Genomic DNA, 21143 nt, shown 5'->3' with positions numbered 1-21143 from the left:
TAAAGCAGGTTCACCTAGAGCAGATTGCACAGGAATGTGTCCAGGCAGGTTTTGAATGTCTCCAGAGAAGGACACTCCACAAGTTCTCTGGGCAGCCTGCTCGAGTGCTCTGGCACCCTCAAAGAAGTTTCTTCTCATGTTTAGATGGAACCTCCTATGCTTCAGTCTGTGCCTGTTGTCCCTCATCGTATCACTGGGCACCACTGAAAAGAGTCTGGTCCATCCTCTTGACACCCACCATTGAGATATTTATAAACATTCATAAGATCTCCTCTCAGACTTCTCCTTAGAGAATACGTTGTTGATGATAACTCCATTTGCTTTCTGATTTGTAGTTGTTTTCTGGTGTGCTGTTGCGGTTGTTGATGCTCACAATCTGCTTGCTTCTGTTATTTCTCAATGCTTTTGCACTTCTTGATGATCAACAGGTGATTTGCACAGCTTGACTGTCTACATCCTTGAGTACACTGAAACCATTACCCCCAGGAATGGCGCCCTGGCCCTGGCTGCACTTCAACACAAATGTACTGACCAGCAACCTGTTTACATATTTCCAGCTCCTTTTATCCCCTTTCTGCTGTATTTCTCCACCCTTGGTCCTCTCCCATCCGATTTGTTCTTTCCCTTCCCCTGTCTTTGGTTCTTCCCTTAGACATCCCATAGTAAATCTTGCACAACCGCAAAGCTCACCAGCTTCACATGGTGAGCCTTCAGTCACATAACCTAACAGTCTGTAAACCCTGTCCTCATTTAGGTTCACTTCTTGAAGTTCTTTGGGGTAAAAGGTCCCTGAATAGCTCTGTGACAGGAGCCTTTTAAGCAGTACAATGGAATGGTACCTAATGCCTTCTAAGGATTTCATCTACTATGAAAATTTCATCCATGATTGTCTGCTAATACCCTTTTACAAACCTCTTATTTGTTCTAAATATCCTCATGTGTATGTGATCCTTGAGCAGAGGCCTAGTCTCTCAAATTTTATAGAAACTTTATTCACTTTTAAATGGCTTTAAATTCCTATGGGCGGAGGAAAGACTTCCAGCCCTAAAGGCACTCAGTCTACTTCCAGCGTAAATGGGGTTGGAGCTCCAACTGGAGGCATAGTGGATGGCATTTGAGGTGAAAGACCATGGGACCTACTTCCAGTTACAAAGCCTAAGACAAGCCTTTGCACTAGAAGTAGGAGTGCAGGGCAGCTGATGCTTTTTTGGAATGTCAGTTGTCTGTAACCTACACTGTGCAACCTGTGGTCACAGGGAGACTGTGTGGTGTGGTGCTGTACTCAGTGATACGCAGTCTGATATTTATTTACCTGAGAGGATGGGTAAGTGGATAATGATCCCTGTTCTGCAGACACATCACATACAGATGAGACCTTCAGCCCCACCAGTCTAGCTTAGACCAGTTCTATACCAGTAACCCCAGAGGAACAGGTAACTCATTCTTAGTGATTGACATGCTGGGTCTATGGATGACAGCTTAGCTTCTGTGTGTCGCAGTTCTTGGGCTTCAGCTTCTACATAGTACTGGATGACTACATATGGTGGTTGCCCCCAAAGGGCTATTGTCTTAACTATTTATTACTTTTTGTATTAGATCACTGATACAAGCTGTCAATGGCTCTGCTAAGCACATGGCCTGAGGCCAAATCTCTTTGACATCCTCCATACCTGAGGCCAATTAGGAGTTGCCACTGCAGTTTCTGTAACCCTCCAGCCTCCCACCCAAGTGATTTACAAGAAGAGAAACATTACCTGTGTTCCCAGCTCATACTGGATTCATCTAGTCATAGTCCAAGCTTAGCTGATGTGGTCACAGCTCATGTGTCTGGGCAATTCCTCCATGTAAGCTAAACTCAGTGGCATCCATCATACACGGAAGATCTTCATTTAGTGTTTGCAAACAGTACAGGGAGGCTTGTCTGCCTGTCCTGAATTAGCTCAGCACTTGCATTTACATATCAGTGCCTTCTATGTCCTTTGTGAGGCCTGCAATGGTTTAAAGCATGAGAAGAGTTGCAGGCACTGGATAGGACAGAGACATTGGGAAGGCACTTAGAAATAATACCCCTGTTAAGAAATTATCAGAGATTGCATTTGGAGCAAGAGTAGCAATATGGAAAAAACAGATGACCATGACAGTGGGCAAGAATTGTAGGGTTCCTGCAGAGATGTAATGCTTACAGAAAAAAAGTACCTCTTTGATCAACATGTCCAAAGGGTCCATGGCACAAAGCTCAAGGAGTGTTCTTTGTTAGCAGCATTCTGTATTGTTTCACACACCAGCATTTCCCAAACAGAAAAGAGATGTAGGAGATGGATTTCAACACAACAAAGAATGCAGAGAATCCTAGAAGTCATTCCAAATGACAAATGGAAGAGTGAGGTGAAAGATCGGTGAACAACGAAAAGGAAGGCATGAGAACAAATACTTCACTTGTTTTACATAGTAGAATAAATTGCCATTTTGGGTTTGGCTCTTAATCTCACCTAAAGGCAACCTTAATCCTGGTGAAAGACAGATTCTTACACAGTTCAGGCATTGACTCTGAAATGTCAATATGTGTTAATTCAGTTCGGTACATATTTTAGTGGAGCAGGTTGCAAGTTCCTGTATTTTCCTGACACTTTACTGAGTTAGATGTACGTCTGTAACTGTGGCTATCTAAGATGCCACCTTGGATCTCTAAGATGGCAAGATTTGCAGAGATACATACCATCTCTCACACTTGGAGTAAACATGGAGGAAAATACAATTATTGTTGTACATCTGACCTAGACACAGCAAATATCAAGCTGGGAGTGGTTGCTCTGAGTATAACATAATATTACTAACACTTTGGGGGAGGCGCTTGTTGGCAAAGAGGGGTGAGACAATGATGGGCCTGTAGATCAGATAAAGGTTGTTTACTTGTGTGGGACAAGGATGGCTTAACAGTTGATAGGACGTGAGGAAAAGTATAAAAATATTTAATGGTCACAAAGTGTTTATTGAGTAAATTCTCAGTCACTGACTTTTAATATTCTGAAAAATTATGACTTTTCATTCCCAGGCTTATCTTTGAAGTTATGTTGTAGGTTCTTCTTGTAGACCAGGTCTGAGGAGTGAAGTTTTCCTTGTCCCAGCTGGGTGTTTCTGTTTTTCACTGACTGCCTCTGTGATTTCATTCTGCTGTGGAGTAGTTTCACTTGCATCATCTCCATGGAGCCATTTTAATGCCTCATGAACAAAGTGGATCTGTGATGTAGGATCCATAGATTCTGATGACTCAGCTATGCAGCTTTTTTTTTTTCAGTGTTTATACTGATGTTCTACCACGCACGTATCTATCTCAACAACATAAGGAACACCCTCATCAAACAAGAACATCTTCCAAGAGGTCAGAGTGTACTTTTGAATGAATGACCATGTTACAATATAGAAACTTAGGACACTATAAAAATACCCTCACCAACCATTTATTTGTTTAAATCTATATAGAAAATCATTAATAATACCATAAACTGAAAGAAGCTTATGACTCCTACCATGTTTTCCTAGAATAGTCCTTTCTCCTTCACCAGTGAAGAGCTCCAGATGTTCCAAACACAGGATCAGAATAAACTTTCAGCAACAAATAACAAATGCAGTAAGGTGATGCTAAGCAATAAACACAAAACTTTCCAACACATTTCCCTTTTCTCAGGGCTTTTTTCACCATCTTGCCAGGTGAATATTTGCTCTGCACTTCTTTGCTATCCAGTCACTTCTTACCACTGTAAAACTGGCACATGATGTGGAGCTGTAGCCACAGAGTGAGCTCAGAAGTGAACCCTGGCACGTGGCTGCAAGATCAAGAAGTTGAACACGGGCAGCTGGAACATCCCATTGCTCCTGTTGCCGCTGGTGAGGATTTCTGTGGACCATGGGGTTAGCAGGCCCGGTGTCCTACAGGTTTCCTGTCCTACCCAACTGCCTTTGGTGTCTGGGGAGACACGAGATTTTAGTGCTGTTCTGCTACTTGGATACTAATTTTATACATGTGCATAAAAGAAGTCTGCAGAAGAAGCATTACCAGAATGTTAAGAAATGTGCTTTCCCCCATCAGGTGAAACATACCTGACTTGATGACGTCTTAAAGGAAGGAGAGTCATTGCTCGTTAGTAGGGAGTATCCCATCTCCAGTATTAGTCTGTCAAAAAAACCCCATGATACCTGGCAACATCTTCCAACAGCTTACATCATATTGAAACTTTATCTGTGATAAAATGAGTATCAGCCTCCAGAGCAATAGCAGAGCCAATTATAACTGGCATGGATGGCATCTTGCTTCCACACTGGTCCCTCTTAGGTTCTTGCATGGCAGCAGAAAGCATAGTTTCTCAGTCTCAGGCTTACTGAGGTTGAGAATCAATTTTGTCCATGATTCTCTAAACTTCCCTGTAATCACATGCGCACATTATTCAGGAGCACTATGATCTATGTAATCCCTGGTGAAGTACCCACTTACTGAAGGTTGAGGAAAATCCATGACAAGTCAAAAATGGGAAAAGAAATGAGGAATTTTTAGATTGCACAGTCTTGGATTTATGGCTTAGTGCAGTCATCTAGCTAATAATGCAGTAGATTTGGAGGTCTGGGTTTGTTTGGCTTTTTTATTATTTCCCAGAATTTAGGTTCGATTCACCTTTCCTGGGAAGAGCAAATTCAAGCTGCCAGTGCCCAAGTGGTGGAAACTGAGGGAAAGTCAGGTTCATGTTGCTGCTTTAACATCTCTGCTTTAACCATTCCAGCTCCTGCTTTAGCGTACTACCCGTTTTTGATGGCTTCTTACTGCTGCTCAGAGATATTTGTGATGGACTGCGTGCTGTCAAGGCCTCTGTGCTCGCTGGTAAACTAACAAAAACTGCATGAGTCCTTGTCCACTCCACAGCAGACACGACAAATGCAGGTTCCCTAGGTAGCATTTAACACATGACACTCAAAAGCTCCCAAATGAAGGTGTAAAGCTGTGCTTGGATTGTATGTGGATTTGTATACCACTGTCGTGCTACAATCACAAGCTTAGCTAGACAGACCAGACTCTGGAAGCCAGAAAATATTTGCAAACATATTCAGCTCAACTGTAAATGCCACAGGCAAATTGACTTTGCTCACCTGTTAGGAATGAAATGAGCTGTGTAACTCATTAGTATGAGGTTCTTCCAGCCCAGATGTGCACAGGACATCGATCTGCTGTACATCTAAGCTAGTGAGCACATACTTGAGGCTTAGAAGACCTGTAGGTGTTAGCCAGGGTGGTGATCCACACACTAATCTAGGTATTATACAATGAGCAAAGTCCACTTAAAATTTTGCCCTATTCACATTTGGCAAGTATCAGAGCTACCAATATCACACACCTCCCATCTCTGTTTCATATGCCAATACTTCTTGTATCTAAGTGCCACTTTTGTCAGAACACTTAGAAAAGATCCATAAAAATCATCACTTGTAATCATGTCCCATGTAGAACTGTAAGAACTGGACTGATTTTGTCCTTCTGAACACTCTGAGTGTACATTGCTTTATGTTACTTGTTACTCAAAGGAGCAACGAGTCAAGTGTGTTTGATTTTTTTTTTTTTTTTTTACAAGAGTAGCTGGTGAAAGTAGGGGAAGAAATGTGCAGGATTCAGGAGGAAACACACTCAGAGACAGAGGCGGACACACAATCACTAAGTCCTGCAGACTGACTGCCCAGTAAAAAGGTCCCTGGAGAGCTCAGATTCTTGGAGCTGGTGGCATCCTGCAGCTTCAGCTCAGCATGCACAGCAAGATAAATCCCTCTGGCAGCTCCTGGCTGTGCCTTTTATAGAGTCTGGGCTGCCAAGCCACCTCTCTGCTCGAAGCTTCTGGGGTCACCAGATGAGTCTCTGAGGGCCAGCCACACTTGTACATCCCACCCAGACTCATTTTGGGGCTGGAGGACATGATCTCCTGAGCGGTGCATGCAAACCCCTCTTCTGACTTCACCCTGTCCTTGGTCAGGTGAAGGGCCAAGGTGCCCGTGGTCTCACTCATCCACGCTGTGGATCTGTACGGTCTACCCAAGCCCACGGGGAAACACACCAGTCACACTGGTGCCCACGTAACACACTGGACTAACAAAACTAGACTGAGGCAATGAAAATGCTTGTCATAACAAACTGCCCCACAGAGTTCCCAAAGAAATGTGGCTTCAGATACGCCCCTAACCAGACGCAGGCAATTATGGTTTTAGCTGCATCTGTGCCCAACATTGACAGAGAAAAACAGCGGGCTGTGTGAAAAAAGTCGCTCATCTCCTCTCCCTGTCCTTTTTAACTATCAAAGTGCCCATTCATATGCGTATCCACTTGCTGCTGACCTTCTGCCAGCAACAACCTACTGCCCGGCTCACCCAACCCATTCTGCTCGGCTCGCAGGCTTTCTGCCCGTTTCCCACACCCCAGCCCAATCTGCAGAAGAAGCTGCTGCAATTCTATTTACGGGAAGTCCTAGGATTTCTGCTTATTTGGCTCAAATGCCATTACCAGCCATCTGAGGCCTGTTAGTGTTTTTTATCCCATGTGGTTCTGTGATTTTTAAAGAAATCTGAAGAATTTATTGCTCAGCAGATTCTTCGTAGCACAATACTTAGCTGAAAGATCCCAGGGGGCAAAGAAATTGCTCTGTCGGGCATCTCTACTGACAGAATTGTTCTATTACCATAGGTAAAGATACTTCCACAAAGGCCCAATACATGCAGTTTGTTCCACCGGGAAATGAAGAGTGCATGTCCCTCTCATTTCCAGTATTAAGCCTTTTCTCAAGGCAGTTTGCATGGTTCTCTCTGGGAGTACCTAGTTCAATAATTCATTTTCCCTTTCGCCACTTGGCACTTGTTGGTCTGTCCCTGGCCAGCCCCTGCCCAGCTGCCACCCCACAGACAGCTTCCTCTCAGCTCCCTGACCTGCTTTCACATGTGGATCCGGTTCCTCTGCTCCTTTCTCGGTATTTCCCTTCTGCTCCCGCTTTCCTTTGCAAATCTCACACTTTAACAGCCCGGTTCTCTCTCATCTGATTTTCCAGGCCGGCCTGGATCCCCCTGCCCCCAGCACCCACTCTCCTGGCCCACCCCTACACTTGTTCTGCTGGGTGAGCTGGATAGTAGGCACGGGCTGTAGCCGCAAGGCAGCGTCCTCGCACGGGCGGGCAGCCGGCGGTCCCCCCGCAGCCCCCCGCGGTGCTCGCTGCCCGCCCTGCCCGCCGCGCCGCGGGGGAGGGCCCGTCTGGCGGCGCACATGACGGCATGGTGGGAGGCCCCGGCGGGCGGCTCGGCCGCGCCACCGCAGAGCGGGCGGGAGGTGCGGCCCCGGCGCGCAGCCGGCGGCGGAAGGGCCGGGGGCAGCCGGGCGGGGGCGCGGAGCCGGGGCCCGAGGGCCGGAGGCGGGAGCGGGGCGGCGCGGTGCTGAAGGGACAGCGCCCGCGGGCACCGCCCGCCCCGCCCCGCCCGGGCAGCCAGCGGGAGCCCGACGCGGCGCCCCGGGAGCGGGGCGGGGGCACCCGGCCCCGGCTCGCCCGCCCGCCGCCGCCGCCCCGCCTGGAGCGGCCGGCACGGGGGCCCCGTCCTGCACCCGCGGGAGCGGCTCCCCGGGCCCCGCGCAGCCTCCGCCGCCGCCCGCCCGCTGCGCCCATGCCGGGCGTTGGGGCGATCGGAGCGCGGTGCAGGCTCCGGCCGCGCAGGAGCCCCAGGAAGAGCCCCAAGGCGGAGCCGGGCCAGGCCGGGGCCGCCATGGACGCGGCGATTTGGATCTACCAGTTCCGGCTGATCGTGCTGGGCGACTCCACCGTGGGCAAGTCCTGCCTCTTGCACCGCTTCACCGAGGGCCGCTTCCCGGGGCCGCTGCACTCCGACCCCACCGTGGGGGTGGACTTCTTCTCCCGGCTGGTGGAGATCGAGCCCGGCAAGAGGGTCAAGCTGCAGCTCTGGGACACGGCGGGGCAGGAGCGGTTCAGGTACGGGACCCGGGAGCTTCCCCTCCACCCTTCACCCTTCCCGTCCGCCCCCAGACCCCCCGGCCCCCGGGCACACCCCGCCGCCCCCCCTGCGCCTCAGCGTCCGACACATCTCCTGGCCCAAAGGCTTTGCCTTCGCCCCAGCACGGCTCACTCTGACTGAAGCACCCAGCTGACTGCTGAGCCCCGAAACAGCCCCCCACTCTGATGCCATCCAGCCTCACCGCCACTGCCTGCCCGTGCCCAGCACCCCTGTTTCCCACTGGCCTGCTCACCCCTCTGCCCACCAGTCTACACCCAGGAGCTTCCTCTTTCCCCACCCTTTTCCTTCACACCCACCAGGGAACAGCTGCCCTTCCCCTCCCAGCTCACACCAGGGGGTAACAAGTGGCCTTGTCGTGTTTCTCCTTCCCTCTCCGATAGTTGCCCTGAAGCCCTGGACCTAGCGCAGCAATCCTTCCTCTGCCTTTATTTCCCACTTTTCAGCAGGAGGCCCCAGCTTCACTCTATGTTTCTTACTTTGTCATCACCTCCGAACTCATCCTCCCCTGCAGTATTTTCCTCGGCCATAACGCTCCCTCCCATGCAATCTGGAGAGACCAGGCCACCTCCCTGCTCATCCTCCTCAGCACAGCAGCACCGCAAGCACCAGTGCCTTGGCAATGTGGAAGCCGCTGGGCAGCCAGCTACCGTCCCTTGTTAGTGTTTATCTGCTTCTGCACCTGCTCTGCACTGATGGTTGCCAGGAGCCTTCACTAATACCTCTGTCATTTATAGCGTAGCTCAACTAGCTCAAATGCTGCACTATTAAATCTTCTGCTTTCCTCTCTCTGTCACAAATAGGTAGAAAAACTACCCTCTTTTCCTGCCCCAAAAGAGTCACGGTCATTCCCCAGCATACATCTGGTACTATCTCATTCTTGTGGCTCTGCTCTTTCTGTAGCGCTTCCCGCTTCAGGCAAGTTGTGAGTGAATTTTAGCTTGGACTTGAGTAGCTTTGAACTTGGGTTGGAGACAAGTGCCCATCTGTCTGTTGCGATACGTGGTACCTGACCCACACACTTGTTATGGTGATGCTCGCAGCAGGGTTGGAATGGGTCTCTTCAATGGCAAGGATCGATTCCTTTATGCTCCCTGCCTTCTGCTGCAACAGTTGTGCAGATTCTCGCACTCAGCTGAAGAGGTGGGATTTCACTATCTTAGCAGGGGACACAAACACTTTTTTTTTTTTTTTCAATTACAAGCATTACAGTTAAACAACAAAAACCTTTCCTGGGCTTGCATGAGTCACAATTTTATACATATTTTTGCAGGCAAGCTTCTGACGGGAAATTAACAGTGATAATGGCAAGCTCTTAGCATTTTTCGCCCTCCTTGTACATTCCAGCAAAGAATGTAAACTACAAGTAACAAGTGACTAAGAATGTATAATCTCTTTATTTTGAATTTGCTGACAAATAGCTGGGACAGCCAATGACAAGGCACTTGACTGAAAGGAATGCAAATGAAGAGAGTTTTGCATACATTTTACATCAAATGATAGCTATCCTTTGACCCAGGAATGCTCAGGGGATATACAGTGATGAGTCATGCAGTCAGTTGCTTTTACATTTACCATTAGTATGCATCGGTGTTTTTTCTACTACCCAGAAGATACAAACTGAAGGAAGTAGCTTTAAACATCTGTGTTTGTTTTTCCGCTAGGAGTTTATTACCAGTTGGTGTACCCAATATCGTAGCATTTATTGTATAGCCTGTTTTACACTTACTCAAGTAAATTATAAATTTTTTACTCAGTTGCACACCACAGGTTTAAATCTTGCACATTCTCTTCTCTGCTAATGGAGATGATTACAGATCACAAGCAAAGATGGTCTTGGGGAAGAACTAATTATTCCAAGAAGTAATCTAATTTTGTGGAACACCAAGCAGTTTGCTTGCATTGGTACTTTAGAGGAGGTAAAACCTGGCTTTAAAGCTCCCTGGGGAGTTTCCTGCACACAGGGCAAACTTCTGGCTGCATAACCACCCCCTGCTTTTGGTCCCTGGCATTAGGGACATTCCCAGGGGAAAAGTAAGGTGTGGCACACCTGCCAGCACACTCTCTTGAAAGAGAGCACTAATTTTCTTGGAGAAATTGTTTTGGAAAAATTCAGGAGGGGTACACCCTAGGTTTCTGTCTGTCTTAAGTTTAGTCGTCATTTAGAGCAATTTGCTGCTTTGGCTATGTTTCACGTTGTCTGCTTTGCTATGATTTTGTTTGTTTGTTTAATTTTCCTGTATTTAAATCCAACAATATATTTAAATCATGAAACTTCCAAGGCTATAAAATGCTTGGCCGTGGTACTAAGATTGAGAGTTCATTTCAGTAACATAGGGACACAATATTGTGGGGATGCCTCAGTTATATTAATCCACTTTTTAGTAGACTACGACATTAGATACATTCTGTTTCTAACACAGGGCTTGAAAATAAAGCACTATCCTTATTCTTTTTGAGTAAGCAATATGTATTTTCAAATTTAATACCATGACAGTGTAGTCTTTAGTCATAGTATAAAAATAAGTCTTCAAAATTAGATAAAGCTTTTAGTGAAAGTTTGGTTCATCTGGTAAAGATCAGTAAGATCATAATGAGAAAGAAACACTGACTGATTTGAAGTCACCCTAAAGCCATAGTCTGATGTGATTAATAAATCTTCTAATTCATTTTCAGAAACAATTGTTCAGTGGCCATCATCTTACCAAGGCTTTTCTTGAGAGTATTAATTTGGGTCTTACATCTTTAACCTAATATTTAGATTAAGCTAAGAGTATTACTTCTGTTCTCAACAGCATTTTCCCCTTCCATAATGGTAGTTTAGGCAGAATTAATTAGCGGAACCAACATATACTCTACGTGGGAAGTAATAATTTACAAAAGAACTTAGGATCTTCATTTAACAAATATTCCCAATTAAAACTAAAGACTTCAAAGTTATCCTTTGGAAAAGCTTTCTAACGTATCATTATTGTAGATCACAATGTATAACTTCTCGAGAAGCAGTCTCACCTCCAGCAATTTCAAGTACAGAACCATATGGAGGAACCTTACAGCATTCAACATCAAAGTGTTGTGGTTCCCTTTTAATACTTACCTCAATCTTACCTTTCTAGCATATTCTAATAGGGAAGAACTGATTTTCTCCAACCCTTTATCTGTATTTACATTTCATTTATTACAAATGCCAATCATTATACAAAACAAGCAAAAATATTATTCATACAAGTATTGTTGCTGAAAACAAATACTTAGGATGGTCTTGAGGGTGCCAGGACAGTCCGTATTCAACAACAGCATAGATAAAGAGCTTTGTAATCTCTGATTTATGTATATGGAGTGGGAGAGAAAATAAGAATTACCTTTTCAATAATGCTTATGTCAATTTTTGTTACTCTCAGGTAAAGATGATATAATAGTTAACACATTTAGCGTGGACTGACTGGAGGCTGTAGCACGCCCATCATCAATGGCTGGCGTGACACACAGACTCCAGCCTGTAAGAGCAGGAGCTGCACAGGCACGTAGGCTCCGGTCACCAAGGGCTTACTGTCACCTCTATTAACGAGGAGGGTTGTTTCCTTTCATTTTGTGTAGCCATGGGAAGCTGGCAACACCCTCCTGAAATACCAGTTTGCACCCTGAAGAAAGGCCCAGGCAGACACGTTGGTTTGGGCACTTCCATGAGCTATCACTTACAGACGGGTTCAGAGTCTTCTGTGGAAGAGAAGCTGAGAGAGGAGGCAGCGGGGAAGTACTGGGCACAAAAGAACAGAAGAAAAACACAGTGTTTTAGGCAGAGAGATAAGACGTGAATGAAGACAGATTGCAGGGATGGATTTAAGAGTTCAGTCCCTCTTTCATTCGAAGTCATGGGCAGATTTTCCAGATTCTACATCTGGAAGAAGTTCTGCTTCCCACTTCCAACCAGCATCTCCTCTGAGCATTTTTCTGGAAGGAGATGCCAGGCTTCAATGCTGTCTCCACAGTCGTAGGAAAAAGGCCATTACTTTTTCACCCTACTCCCACCTTGTCCCTATCTTAAGGCTTTCCTTCTTTCTTCTAAAGAAAGGATTCCTCTCTCCCTCCTTCCCCATAGAAAATTAATCATGGTGCTGCAAGTAACACATTCCCTTCCACAATGTTAATTTAATGTCATTAATGACCTGTACCAAAGTTTACACAAAAAGCCACCTTCTCAACAAGAATTTAGGATCTGTAAGGGGGTAATTTGAGAAACAGAAATTTGAACATCCTTTATGAATAAGTTGGACTACATAAAACATGACCTGTCACAAGTGCCTCATCGTAACTTGGAAAACTTGCAGGACCCTAGGGGTTTTTATCTTTCTGTTCAAAAAGTGACAATGAGGGAGTTAAAAACTTAATTTTGCTTTTAGAGTCCGATCTTGCAGTGCTGAAGTGTGTATAAATGTAGAATCATAGAATGGTTTGGGTTGGAAGAGGTCTTAAATATCATCCAGTTCCAACCCCCCCTGCCATGGGCAGGGACACCTTCCACTAGACCAGGTTGCCCAAAGCCCCGTCCAGCCTGGCCTTGAACACTCCCAGAGATGGGGCATCCACAGCTTCTCTGGGCAGCCCGTTCCAGTGCCTCACCACCCTTATGGGGAAGAATTTCTTCCTTGTAGCTAACCTGTTCTACCCTCCTTCAGTTTAAAGCCATTACCCCTTGTCCTGTCAACATGCCCTTGTAGAAAATCACAGAATCACAGAATGTTAGGGATTGGAAGGGACCTTGAAAGATCATCTAGTCCAATCCCCCTGCTGGAGCAGGAACACCCAGATGAGGTTACACAGGAAGGTGTCCAGGTGAGTTTTGAATATCTCCAGAGTAGGAGACTCCACAACCCCCCTGGGCAGGCTGTTCCAGTGTCTGTCACCCTCACTGAGAAGAAGTTTCTTCTTAAATTTAAGTGGAACCTCTTGTGTTCCAGTTTGAACCCATCACCCCTTGTCCTACCATTGTTTGTCACCGAGAAGAGCCTGGCTTCATCCTCATGACACTCACCCTTTACATATTTATAAACATTAATGAGGTCACCCCTCAGTCTCCTCTTCTCCAAGCTAAAGAGCCCCAGCTCCCTCAGCCTTTCCTCATACGGGAGATATTCCACTCCCTTAATCATCTTTGTTGCTCTGCGCTGGACTCTCTCCAGCAGTTCCCTGTCCTTCTTCAACTGAGGGGCCCAGAACTGGACACAATATTCCAGATGTGGTCTCACCAGGGCAGAGTAGAGGGGAAGGAGAACCTCTCTGGACCTACTAACCACCCCCCTTCTAATACACCCCAGGATGCCATTGGCCTTCCTGGCCACAAGGGCACAGTGCTTGCTCATGGTTATCCTGCTGTCCACCAGGACCTCCAGGTCCCTTTCCCCTATGCTGTTCTCTCTGCAGCTTTCTTGTAGGTCCCCTTTAGGTACTGAAATCATGTGAGTTGATTCCCTGCTTGTGAAAGAACACAAGAAAGGCCACTCTGATTAATCAGTCTGTGGTCCATAGTCAGATATCTTGTCTCTGATAGAGTCTTTGAATTCTCCTCAGTACTCTGCTAGCCTGTACTTTCAACTTGAGGGACTTCTGGAGACTGAAGCTCACTCAGTCTCTTGTTCAGTACTTGTTCAGTGTTCCATGGAGCACAGATAAACTCTTCGCATTCAGAAGATCTTTCCCAAGGAGATCGACAAATCTACCAGCTGTTGCATGAAGAGCCTTTTACTGTCAGCCCTCCTTATGTTTTGTTGGCTGCCATGCACTCTCATCATCAAGCTTTTCAGTGAAGTTGTGCAGTACATTGACATGGCCTGTGAAGTCTATAAAGTTTTACATCTTCTGAGGAAAACCCCTTCAGCAGCCTCTGTACCGTGGGCTCTGTGAACACTGACCTGTGCCTTGTGAAGCAGCGCATGAGGAGCCTGTGTGAAAGATAGGTGTCTCCACCATGCTAAAAAGAGAAAGTTCCTCTGCATTTTCAGAGGAGCTTGAACCCACCTGAGGGTGCAGGTGTGCTCTTGAAAAACCATCCCAAGCAGAACCGTTCTGGGCACTCACCTGGAGCAATGGTTTGTTTTCAGCTTGGACTTGAGCTATGAGGGATGTCCGGGCTGTCCCCGCTGAGCAGCTCGCAGCCTGGGCAAAGCACTCAGGTCCCCAGGGAACTTCTTCAGGAACCAGGGGTAGATACGCAGCGGAGTGGAGCACAGCTTCAGGTGTTGGTGTTACGGTTCTGCCTAAACCTTATTGAAGGCACTTAAAAGTCCTATAACCTTTGGCAACAATATTAGTAAGAGGTAAAAATGCCCTTGCACATAGTTTTATAAAGCAAAAAACAAACCAAAACAGAGAGACCTACCAGAGCATCTAAGTAGGTGTGATGCAGGGCGTAAGTGACCAGAAGTACATCCACTTCACACAGTTCATTTTCCAAATAACTCTAAGCTGTCTACTAAAAATACGTCTAATATCTAATCTACTCTGATTGTTGTATTTAAGTCAAATATTTTGCATCTGTAAGATGTTTCAAACCTTGTTGAACAACCTACCACATTCACATGCCCAGACATTTTTCCCATTTGATGGTTTAAACTTTTTGCTTCAAAATTTTGTCATATTTGTCAGGAATACCTTATTTTAAAATATAACTGCAAATAATAACTCACCTTAATAGTTAAATTATTCAAATATTTGTAGACCATATTTTAACAAACATCATCCTTTTCTCAGAGTTAGACAATCACATTACATGACATCATATGTATCATATGCAACTTTAAAACTGTGTTGCTTTTTTTTGTTACTGTTTTCAAGAGCATCTCTAGTATATAAACCCTTTTTTGTAGTGAGAAAACTAATTTCAAATTATATATACCAAAATTATAGAAAAATGACCCAGTGTTTGTGATGTACATCCCCAAGTTACAGATGCTTTTTAATCATCCTTGTTACAGGCCATACATACACATAATTAAATATAATGGCTTAGAACATCAGCTAGTGTAAATTAGCATATCTCTGGAGAAGTGAGTTATTATACAACAGATAAGGGTACTGACTGCTGTGGTTAAGAGCCCAGTAACATATAAAGGGCTGTTTTCAGTACTCCAGTTTATAGATATGTGACGTTGTATATAGAAATGCTTGGTAAACGACACACTGCATTTTCAATACTAACCTACTTTCTTCCCTGGCTAATGCGCTTCTTTGGCATAATTGTTTTCAACATTTTTTAAGTGAAAATAAGTTGCATTTTCTTCCACTTCTCCAAATTGATTCCCATTTTGTCAGCCACTTTTGCTTTGTCTATAACCACCTGAATTATTTTAATGTACTCATTTGTGTTTGCCGCTGCTCAACAGCAAAACAAAATGCTTGAGAAAACGTGAAACAGATCTTTACAGCATCTTTATTTAATACTTCACAAAATGTGACACCTCTCATTTATGGTTTTAAATAATTTTGTGATACCATGTGTCATTTTTCATATCCAGGCTATTTTAATTAATCTGAGGGTAAGATCCAGTTGTCTTCGTATTCAAACTGTTCAGAGAGATACTGCATGGACTCTATTGCTGGGAATGTAGAAAAGTTCTTTAATTTAAACATTAGGGAAAGCAATCCCTCCCTGTTATCTAAATAAAACCATTTCAAATAGCATTTGCCGTGGCTAAATGAATTTAGGTATGCCAAGGAACCTAAGCCTTATCTAGCTGTGCACTTGCCTATCTGTAATATGACTACTGCTGCTAATTATATGTATATGTTCAAATTGTTTTAGAACACTGTATGAAATGCAATGAACTGAAAATCAGAGGGAGCTACTGTTATGGAAAGATACTTTACTGTGTACAGTTCATTCTGATTCCAAAATTTCAAGGCTGCATCCTCTTCATAATCATGGAACTAATTATTGGCTAAACTATAATTTCAAATACTGACTGTTAATAGAGATTGTTTATCTCATTTCAGCTGGAGAATACTTATGTATACACTAGCTATATATTTATGTTGATAATGAGTGCTGGTGTCCACTCCTTGGTAGGCCGTCAGTTCCTTTAAAATGTCTCTTGTCACCTTCTTCATCCTCCCCTGTTGGCCATGATTAGAGACTTGCACTTTGTCTTTTTCTCTCTACATTCTAACAAGCTTTTTTTTTTTCTTCTTCTAGCGCATATTAATAATCTTTTCAAGCAGAGGAAGACTTTCTTCCTTCCAAAATTCCTTCCAGTGCATGCTCTGGAACACAGAGGGCTCAAAGTAGAAAGTATTTGTTTCCAGTCCAGGAAGCCTCATGCCAAAAAGGAGTAAATTCAATTATAAAGAGCTTTGGAACCTCTGCATGAGAGAGACGCTGGGGGTAGAAGTGTTACTTGCCAAGGCTGTAACGTGTGTGTTTGCCTGGCTCAGTTACTTTTGGATGGTTTTGTTTAGGGAGTTTCCTTTCTTAGTCTGTTACCTGTTGACTTCTGCAAGCACAAAGAATTATGATTATCTCTACACATTTTTCTATCAAAGAATTTTTCTGCAAGGAATACAAAAGGAAGCACTTGTACGTTGGCAAGCTTAGCCTTCAGATTTCTCAAATCTGCCTACATATTTCAGTTTGAAATAAGTGAAGTGCATGTTTGTATAAAGCTGAAGGACTCAGACTTCAACACTAACAAGGTTTTGACAAATAAATATACGCATTCTGTTCTGTGAAGATGTGGCACAGTTTGGTAATAAAAAGTAGTTTGTAGAATAATTCAGCATTCAAAATTCACAGTGGAGATGTTGGCTTCAAGAATGTTTAGAAAGTGACTTTTGAAAGGAAGAAAAAAGAAAAAGCAATATTTTTGTGTGTACAGGGTAAATTAATAAATTCTAATTAGTTTTCAAAAATCAAAGGTATTTCATGAAGCTTATAGTAGCTAAGCACACATTGCCACATGGAAAAGTAACCTATTTACAAATAAAGTGAAAATGTATTTTAATTTATCTTTTTCCTCCTTCGCAGATCAATAACACGATCTTACTACCGGAATTCTGTGGGTGGCTTACTAGTATTTGACATCACAAATCGACGATCTTTTGAACATGTGAAAGACTGGCTAGAGGAAGCAAAAATGCATGTGCAGCCCTTTCAGATTGTGTTCCTGTTAGTAGGACACAAATGTGACTTAGTGTCACAGCGTGAGGTTACAAGAGAAGAAGCTGAAAAGCTGTCATCTGACTGTGGTATGAAATATATAGAAACTTCAGCAAAAGATGCCACGAATGTTGAAGAGTCCTTTACAATTCTTACACGAGACATCTATGAACTTGTAAAAAAAGGAGAAATCTCAATACAAGATGGATGGGAAGGTGTCAAGAGCGGCTTTGTTCCAAATGTTGTACATTCGTCAGAAGAAGCTGTAAAGCCCAGAAGACAGTGTGTCTGCTGAATTTGTAGCATGCCAAAGAGTGCATCGGATGTTCAGAAGATGATGCCAACATAAATAACAGAATAATAATTTTGAAACAATACTAGATCATGACATAGCTGAATCATAGAATGGTAATTTGTTTTTTTATCCTTCTGTCTAGGTCATAACTTCATAAAACTTTAAGTGCTTTTCTTCTTTTACAGAGTACAATAACTTTGTGTGGTCTTCAGGAAAAGAAATGATACATTGCTAAAGGAAAACCCAATCCTGTAGCAAAACACTGAGCGCAATAATCATTGTGACAACATCTTTTCTTGGGCTTTGTATTTTGAATACTGTTTAAAATCAAGGCTTGCTAGGTGAAGATCAGATGAGCTCAATACTTTTGTTCATCTTGCCTTAGTTTTGGACAAGAAAATATTATACCTTATACTTTTTTAATGTGATTCTTTACTCAAATGCAGGGTTGCTAATGACCGTTAAAGTTTAGAATGCTGTAGAGTTTCATAGTAAAGGTAACTCTAAAGAAAGCAAGCTGAAAGATTGCTCCAGTAGCAAACGCTTTTGATATGACTATGAATACAAGCCTTACTAAAGAATGTTTTAGAAAAGATGATTTATTTGTATATGAAAATGGGAAATAGAAGCAATGAAATTTATTACTAAATATTTTCTGAATTGCCAGTGAAACTAAATGTAACATCACGTGATCCAGCTGTTATTTGACTTGTATGCAAAACAGATTTCCTAACCACTGGAGTTACATTTTGGAGGCTGGATCCTCAGCTGGGTGATTATCGTAGACACACTGATGCCTAGGGAATTATTTTAATTTACACAAACAAATTCCATATTAGCTTTAAAAAATAAACCTACTTCTAACTAGAAGTAAAAATAAGTTTAGAAGTGCTGCAGCCCATGGGGACCCAGGCCTTAAAGTTGAATAGAGCAAGGATTGTTTTATTCTCAGCCAGCAAATGTTAATCTGTTGTCTACAAAATGAAGGTTTTAAAACCAACACTGTTATGAATAGAGTGTTCGGAGAGAGGAGAGAATTTCTAAAATAATGCTTGGCTACAGAGAGCAAAGTTGGAGAACCCTATTCTAAGAAAGCAACACATAATATCTCTTTAATTACAATAATAATAGGAGAAATCTGTGATCATGTTGCATTTTTCTGAGCTTGAGGTCATCTTCTTACTCCTCTGAACATAACACACTCTAGCTTTCTACAAACTGCCCTATATGTCTAACACTTAAATACCAAATAACTCTACTTCTATTTTATTGTAGTAGTATAACAATATGCCTTGATCTCCAGAGTTGATAAGCATCTACATTTATGTGGGCATACTTATAACCTCCAAACATCAAGCCATTTATCTGCATATAAAGGTGTGTTACTGTGTTCTCCATCTTCAAGACCAGGCAACAAGTCTATCTAATCTAACTTTTTTCTTCAACAAACATATAATTGGTTTTCCCTCAGGTTATATTTATGTCCTTTTACAATCAATTTGTAAATATTCCATAGTATAGAGGCAGGTTGTTTAGTTCCAGTTATTTTATTCATTTAAGGCCACTAAAATTATTGACTTCAAAGGGAACTGAAAGGTTAATTTTTTCAATAGTCTGAGTCTCACTTGCACTGAGACAAAGTTACACTGTCATAGAAAGATACAGAGGCCTTAATATAAACAGGAATCAGCCTTAATTCATTAGCAGTTAAAACAGCTAGTTAATTCTAGTCTCAGCATGCCACAAAGTAATTGCTGTGAGTCTGATTCTCTGTTAAACTACATATGTTAGTCGCTCACACCAAATCCATTTTCATTTAAGGGCATTTTAGGCCCTCTTTATGTAAACTTAAGTGACCGCAGATGCCAAAAGGTAGTGCAGAATCAGGCTGTGTGCGTTTGACACTAATTCCCCTGCAATACCAGGCCCTTGTTCTTTATCTTAGAAGTTCTTCTCTTAGTTGTTTAAGAGGACAGAATGGGCCAACAAATAAATCAGTGGCTGGAGAGTCAACAGACCCAAAGTCTACCACTGCTTCATTGTATGTTTCTGAGCAAGGCATTTACATTTTCTGTGCCTCATCTGTATCTCAAAAATAGAGATGATGGTTCTTCCTCGAATTCACAAAGACTGCTGAGACCCAATACGACTGGATGATCTTCAGTCTGGACTCTTTTCTCCGTGTGCTGCCTGTTGTAGAGTGTTTAGCACCATGGAATGTGGATACTGGTTTCTTCTGCCATACCAAAAAAAAAAAAAAAAAATTAAAACAGCTTTATAAGTATCAGGTATTGCTACTACTATGAATCTGCATTTCATTACATATTTCAGTACTTTCAGGTTAAAATCTTTTATCTTAAACTTTTCTTCCTGAATACTCCGGAGACAATGAGCTTTTCCTTCTGTCTGAAAAAAATTGCGTGTGCTGTTGTGGGAGGGACTGGGAGAGGAAGGGAGCGGGAGGGAGATGTTCACAGAGAAAGAAACACTCATCAGAACAGAGCCTTAATGATCTCTGCTGTCAGTGTCGTACCCGTAGCGTCACATTGATCACACTGGGAATAGAGCTTTTAACCAGATTCAACTGTGTAAGGAACTGGTGTTGTCAATGCAACTGGAAAAGAAGCTCACTGCATTTTCAAGTACTGTGCACATAGCTGTCTTATTAGTAATTTCTAAAAATGTAGATTAACATGTACACGCAAACATTGTCTATCTTGATGATATATTAAACCACTATTGTACTTTGTCACTACACATTTGCAGTTAATAGAAATGTCTGATAAATAGAAGGTTTGTTGAAATCCATCATTTTGTTTTCAGATGCTTTGCAGTACAGTATATAAGTAACAGCTTGAACAGGCTGCAGAACGGATTATAGTTCAATGCATTTATACTCTTTTTTTTCCACCAAGGAAGGGCAAATATTGATACCAGAATGAAATTTCCAGAAATTAGAGAAATCTCATTTGGCAGTCAAATTAAGAAGTAGAAATTATTTAAGAAAACACCACAATTTTGCAAATTAAAGTTTAGTAAATCCCAGTTAGGAAAAGGGAAAAACTGTTGAAATAGTAAACAGTTTGTATTTGCATTCATAGGCCTGGCAAAAGAATGCATATAAAGTATTGTTTTGGACTCCTAAAATGTTTAAACTTTTGTTGCTTTTAAGTTTAATAAGAAAAAACATACCTTCCTCTATAATTTAAATGTTTTACACAGGAATTCTTCAGATATTTTGGCATCTGTCCCGTGTAGGAAGCAGAACCTAGCCACACACCCTGAGAACAAACCAAGTAAAAAAATTGAGGTAGTATATGCTAATACTATTTATTCATGCTTCTGCCATGGAGTAGATTTACCAATCTAACTTAAAGCTGGTGACTGTCCTGTGCTCACATAAAAGAATCCAGCTTGACTGAGCGCCCAGGTGCTTTGCGGTTGCTCTGTGCTGAGACCCCGTCTGCCACAGCCAAATTCTTACTGGTACCCAAGCTGCCCCACTCACAGCAAAAACAGGTGAATGCACAGTGCCCACAAACATTTCAGTGTCAGCCTTTCGTCTCCATTGTAGAATACATGCTTCACTGCCCTCTTTGTACAGAATTAGCACCCAGAGAGAGTGCTGCTTCCCCAGCTGTGGACCCCGGCACGGGACAACAG

The 21143-nt window shown here is 43.1% G+C and overlaps 1 protein-coding gene across 1 annotated transcript; it reads left to right on the top strand.

Annotated features, from left to right (window-relative positions):
* Positions 1–7600: 7600 nt before the first annotated feature.
* On the top strand, positions 7601–20396 carry RAB39A (RAB39A, member RAS oncogene family). The gene is made up of 2 exons (XM_082067681.1): positions 7601–7997; positions 17054–20396. Exons 1-2 carry the CDS (start codon positions 7675–7677, stop codon positions 17478–17480), a joined length of 750 nt encoding a protein of 249 aa, XP_081923807.1. The 5' UTR covers positions 7601–7674; the 3' UTR covers positions 17481–20396.
* Positions 20397–21143: the final 747 nt, after the last annotated feature.

Source organism: Streptopelia decaocto (genome assembly GCF_964273445.1).
Source record: "Streptopelia decaocto genome assembly, chromosome: 1".
Lineage (NCBI taxonomy): Eukaryota > Metazoa > Chordata > Aves > Columbiformes > Columbidae > Streptopelia > Streptopelia decaocto.
The sequence above is the reverse complement of the archived record's forward strand: the minus strand, read 5'-3'. Positions and strand labels throughout refer to the sequence as shown.

Excerpts from the sequence above, each read along its gene's own strand:
- RAB39A (XM_082067681.1), top strand. The coding sequence starts at position 7,675 with ATGCCGGGCGTTGGGGCGATCGGAGCGCGGTGCAGGCTCCGGCCGCGC. Across the intron at positions 7,998-17,053 it reads GCGGGGCAGGAGCGGTTCAG|ATCAATAACACGATCTTACT; the intron begins GTACGGGACCCG and ends CCTCCTTCGCAG.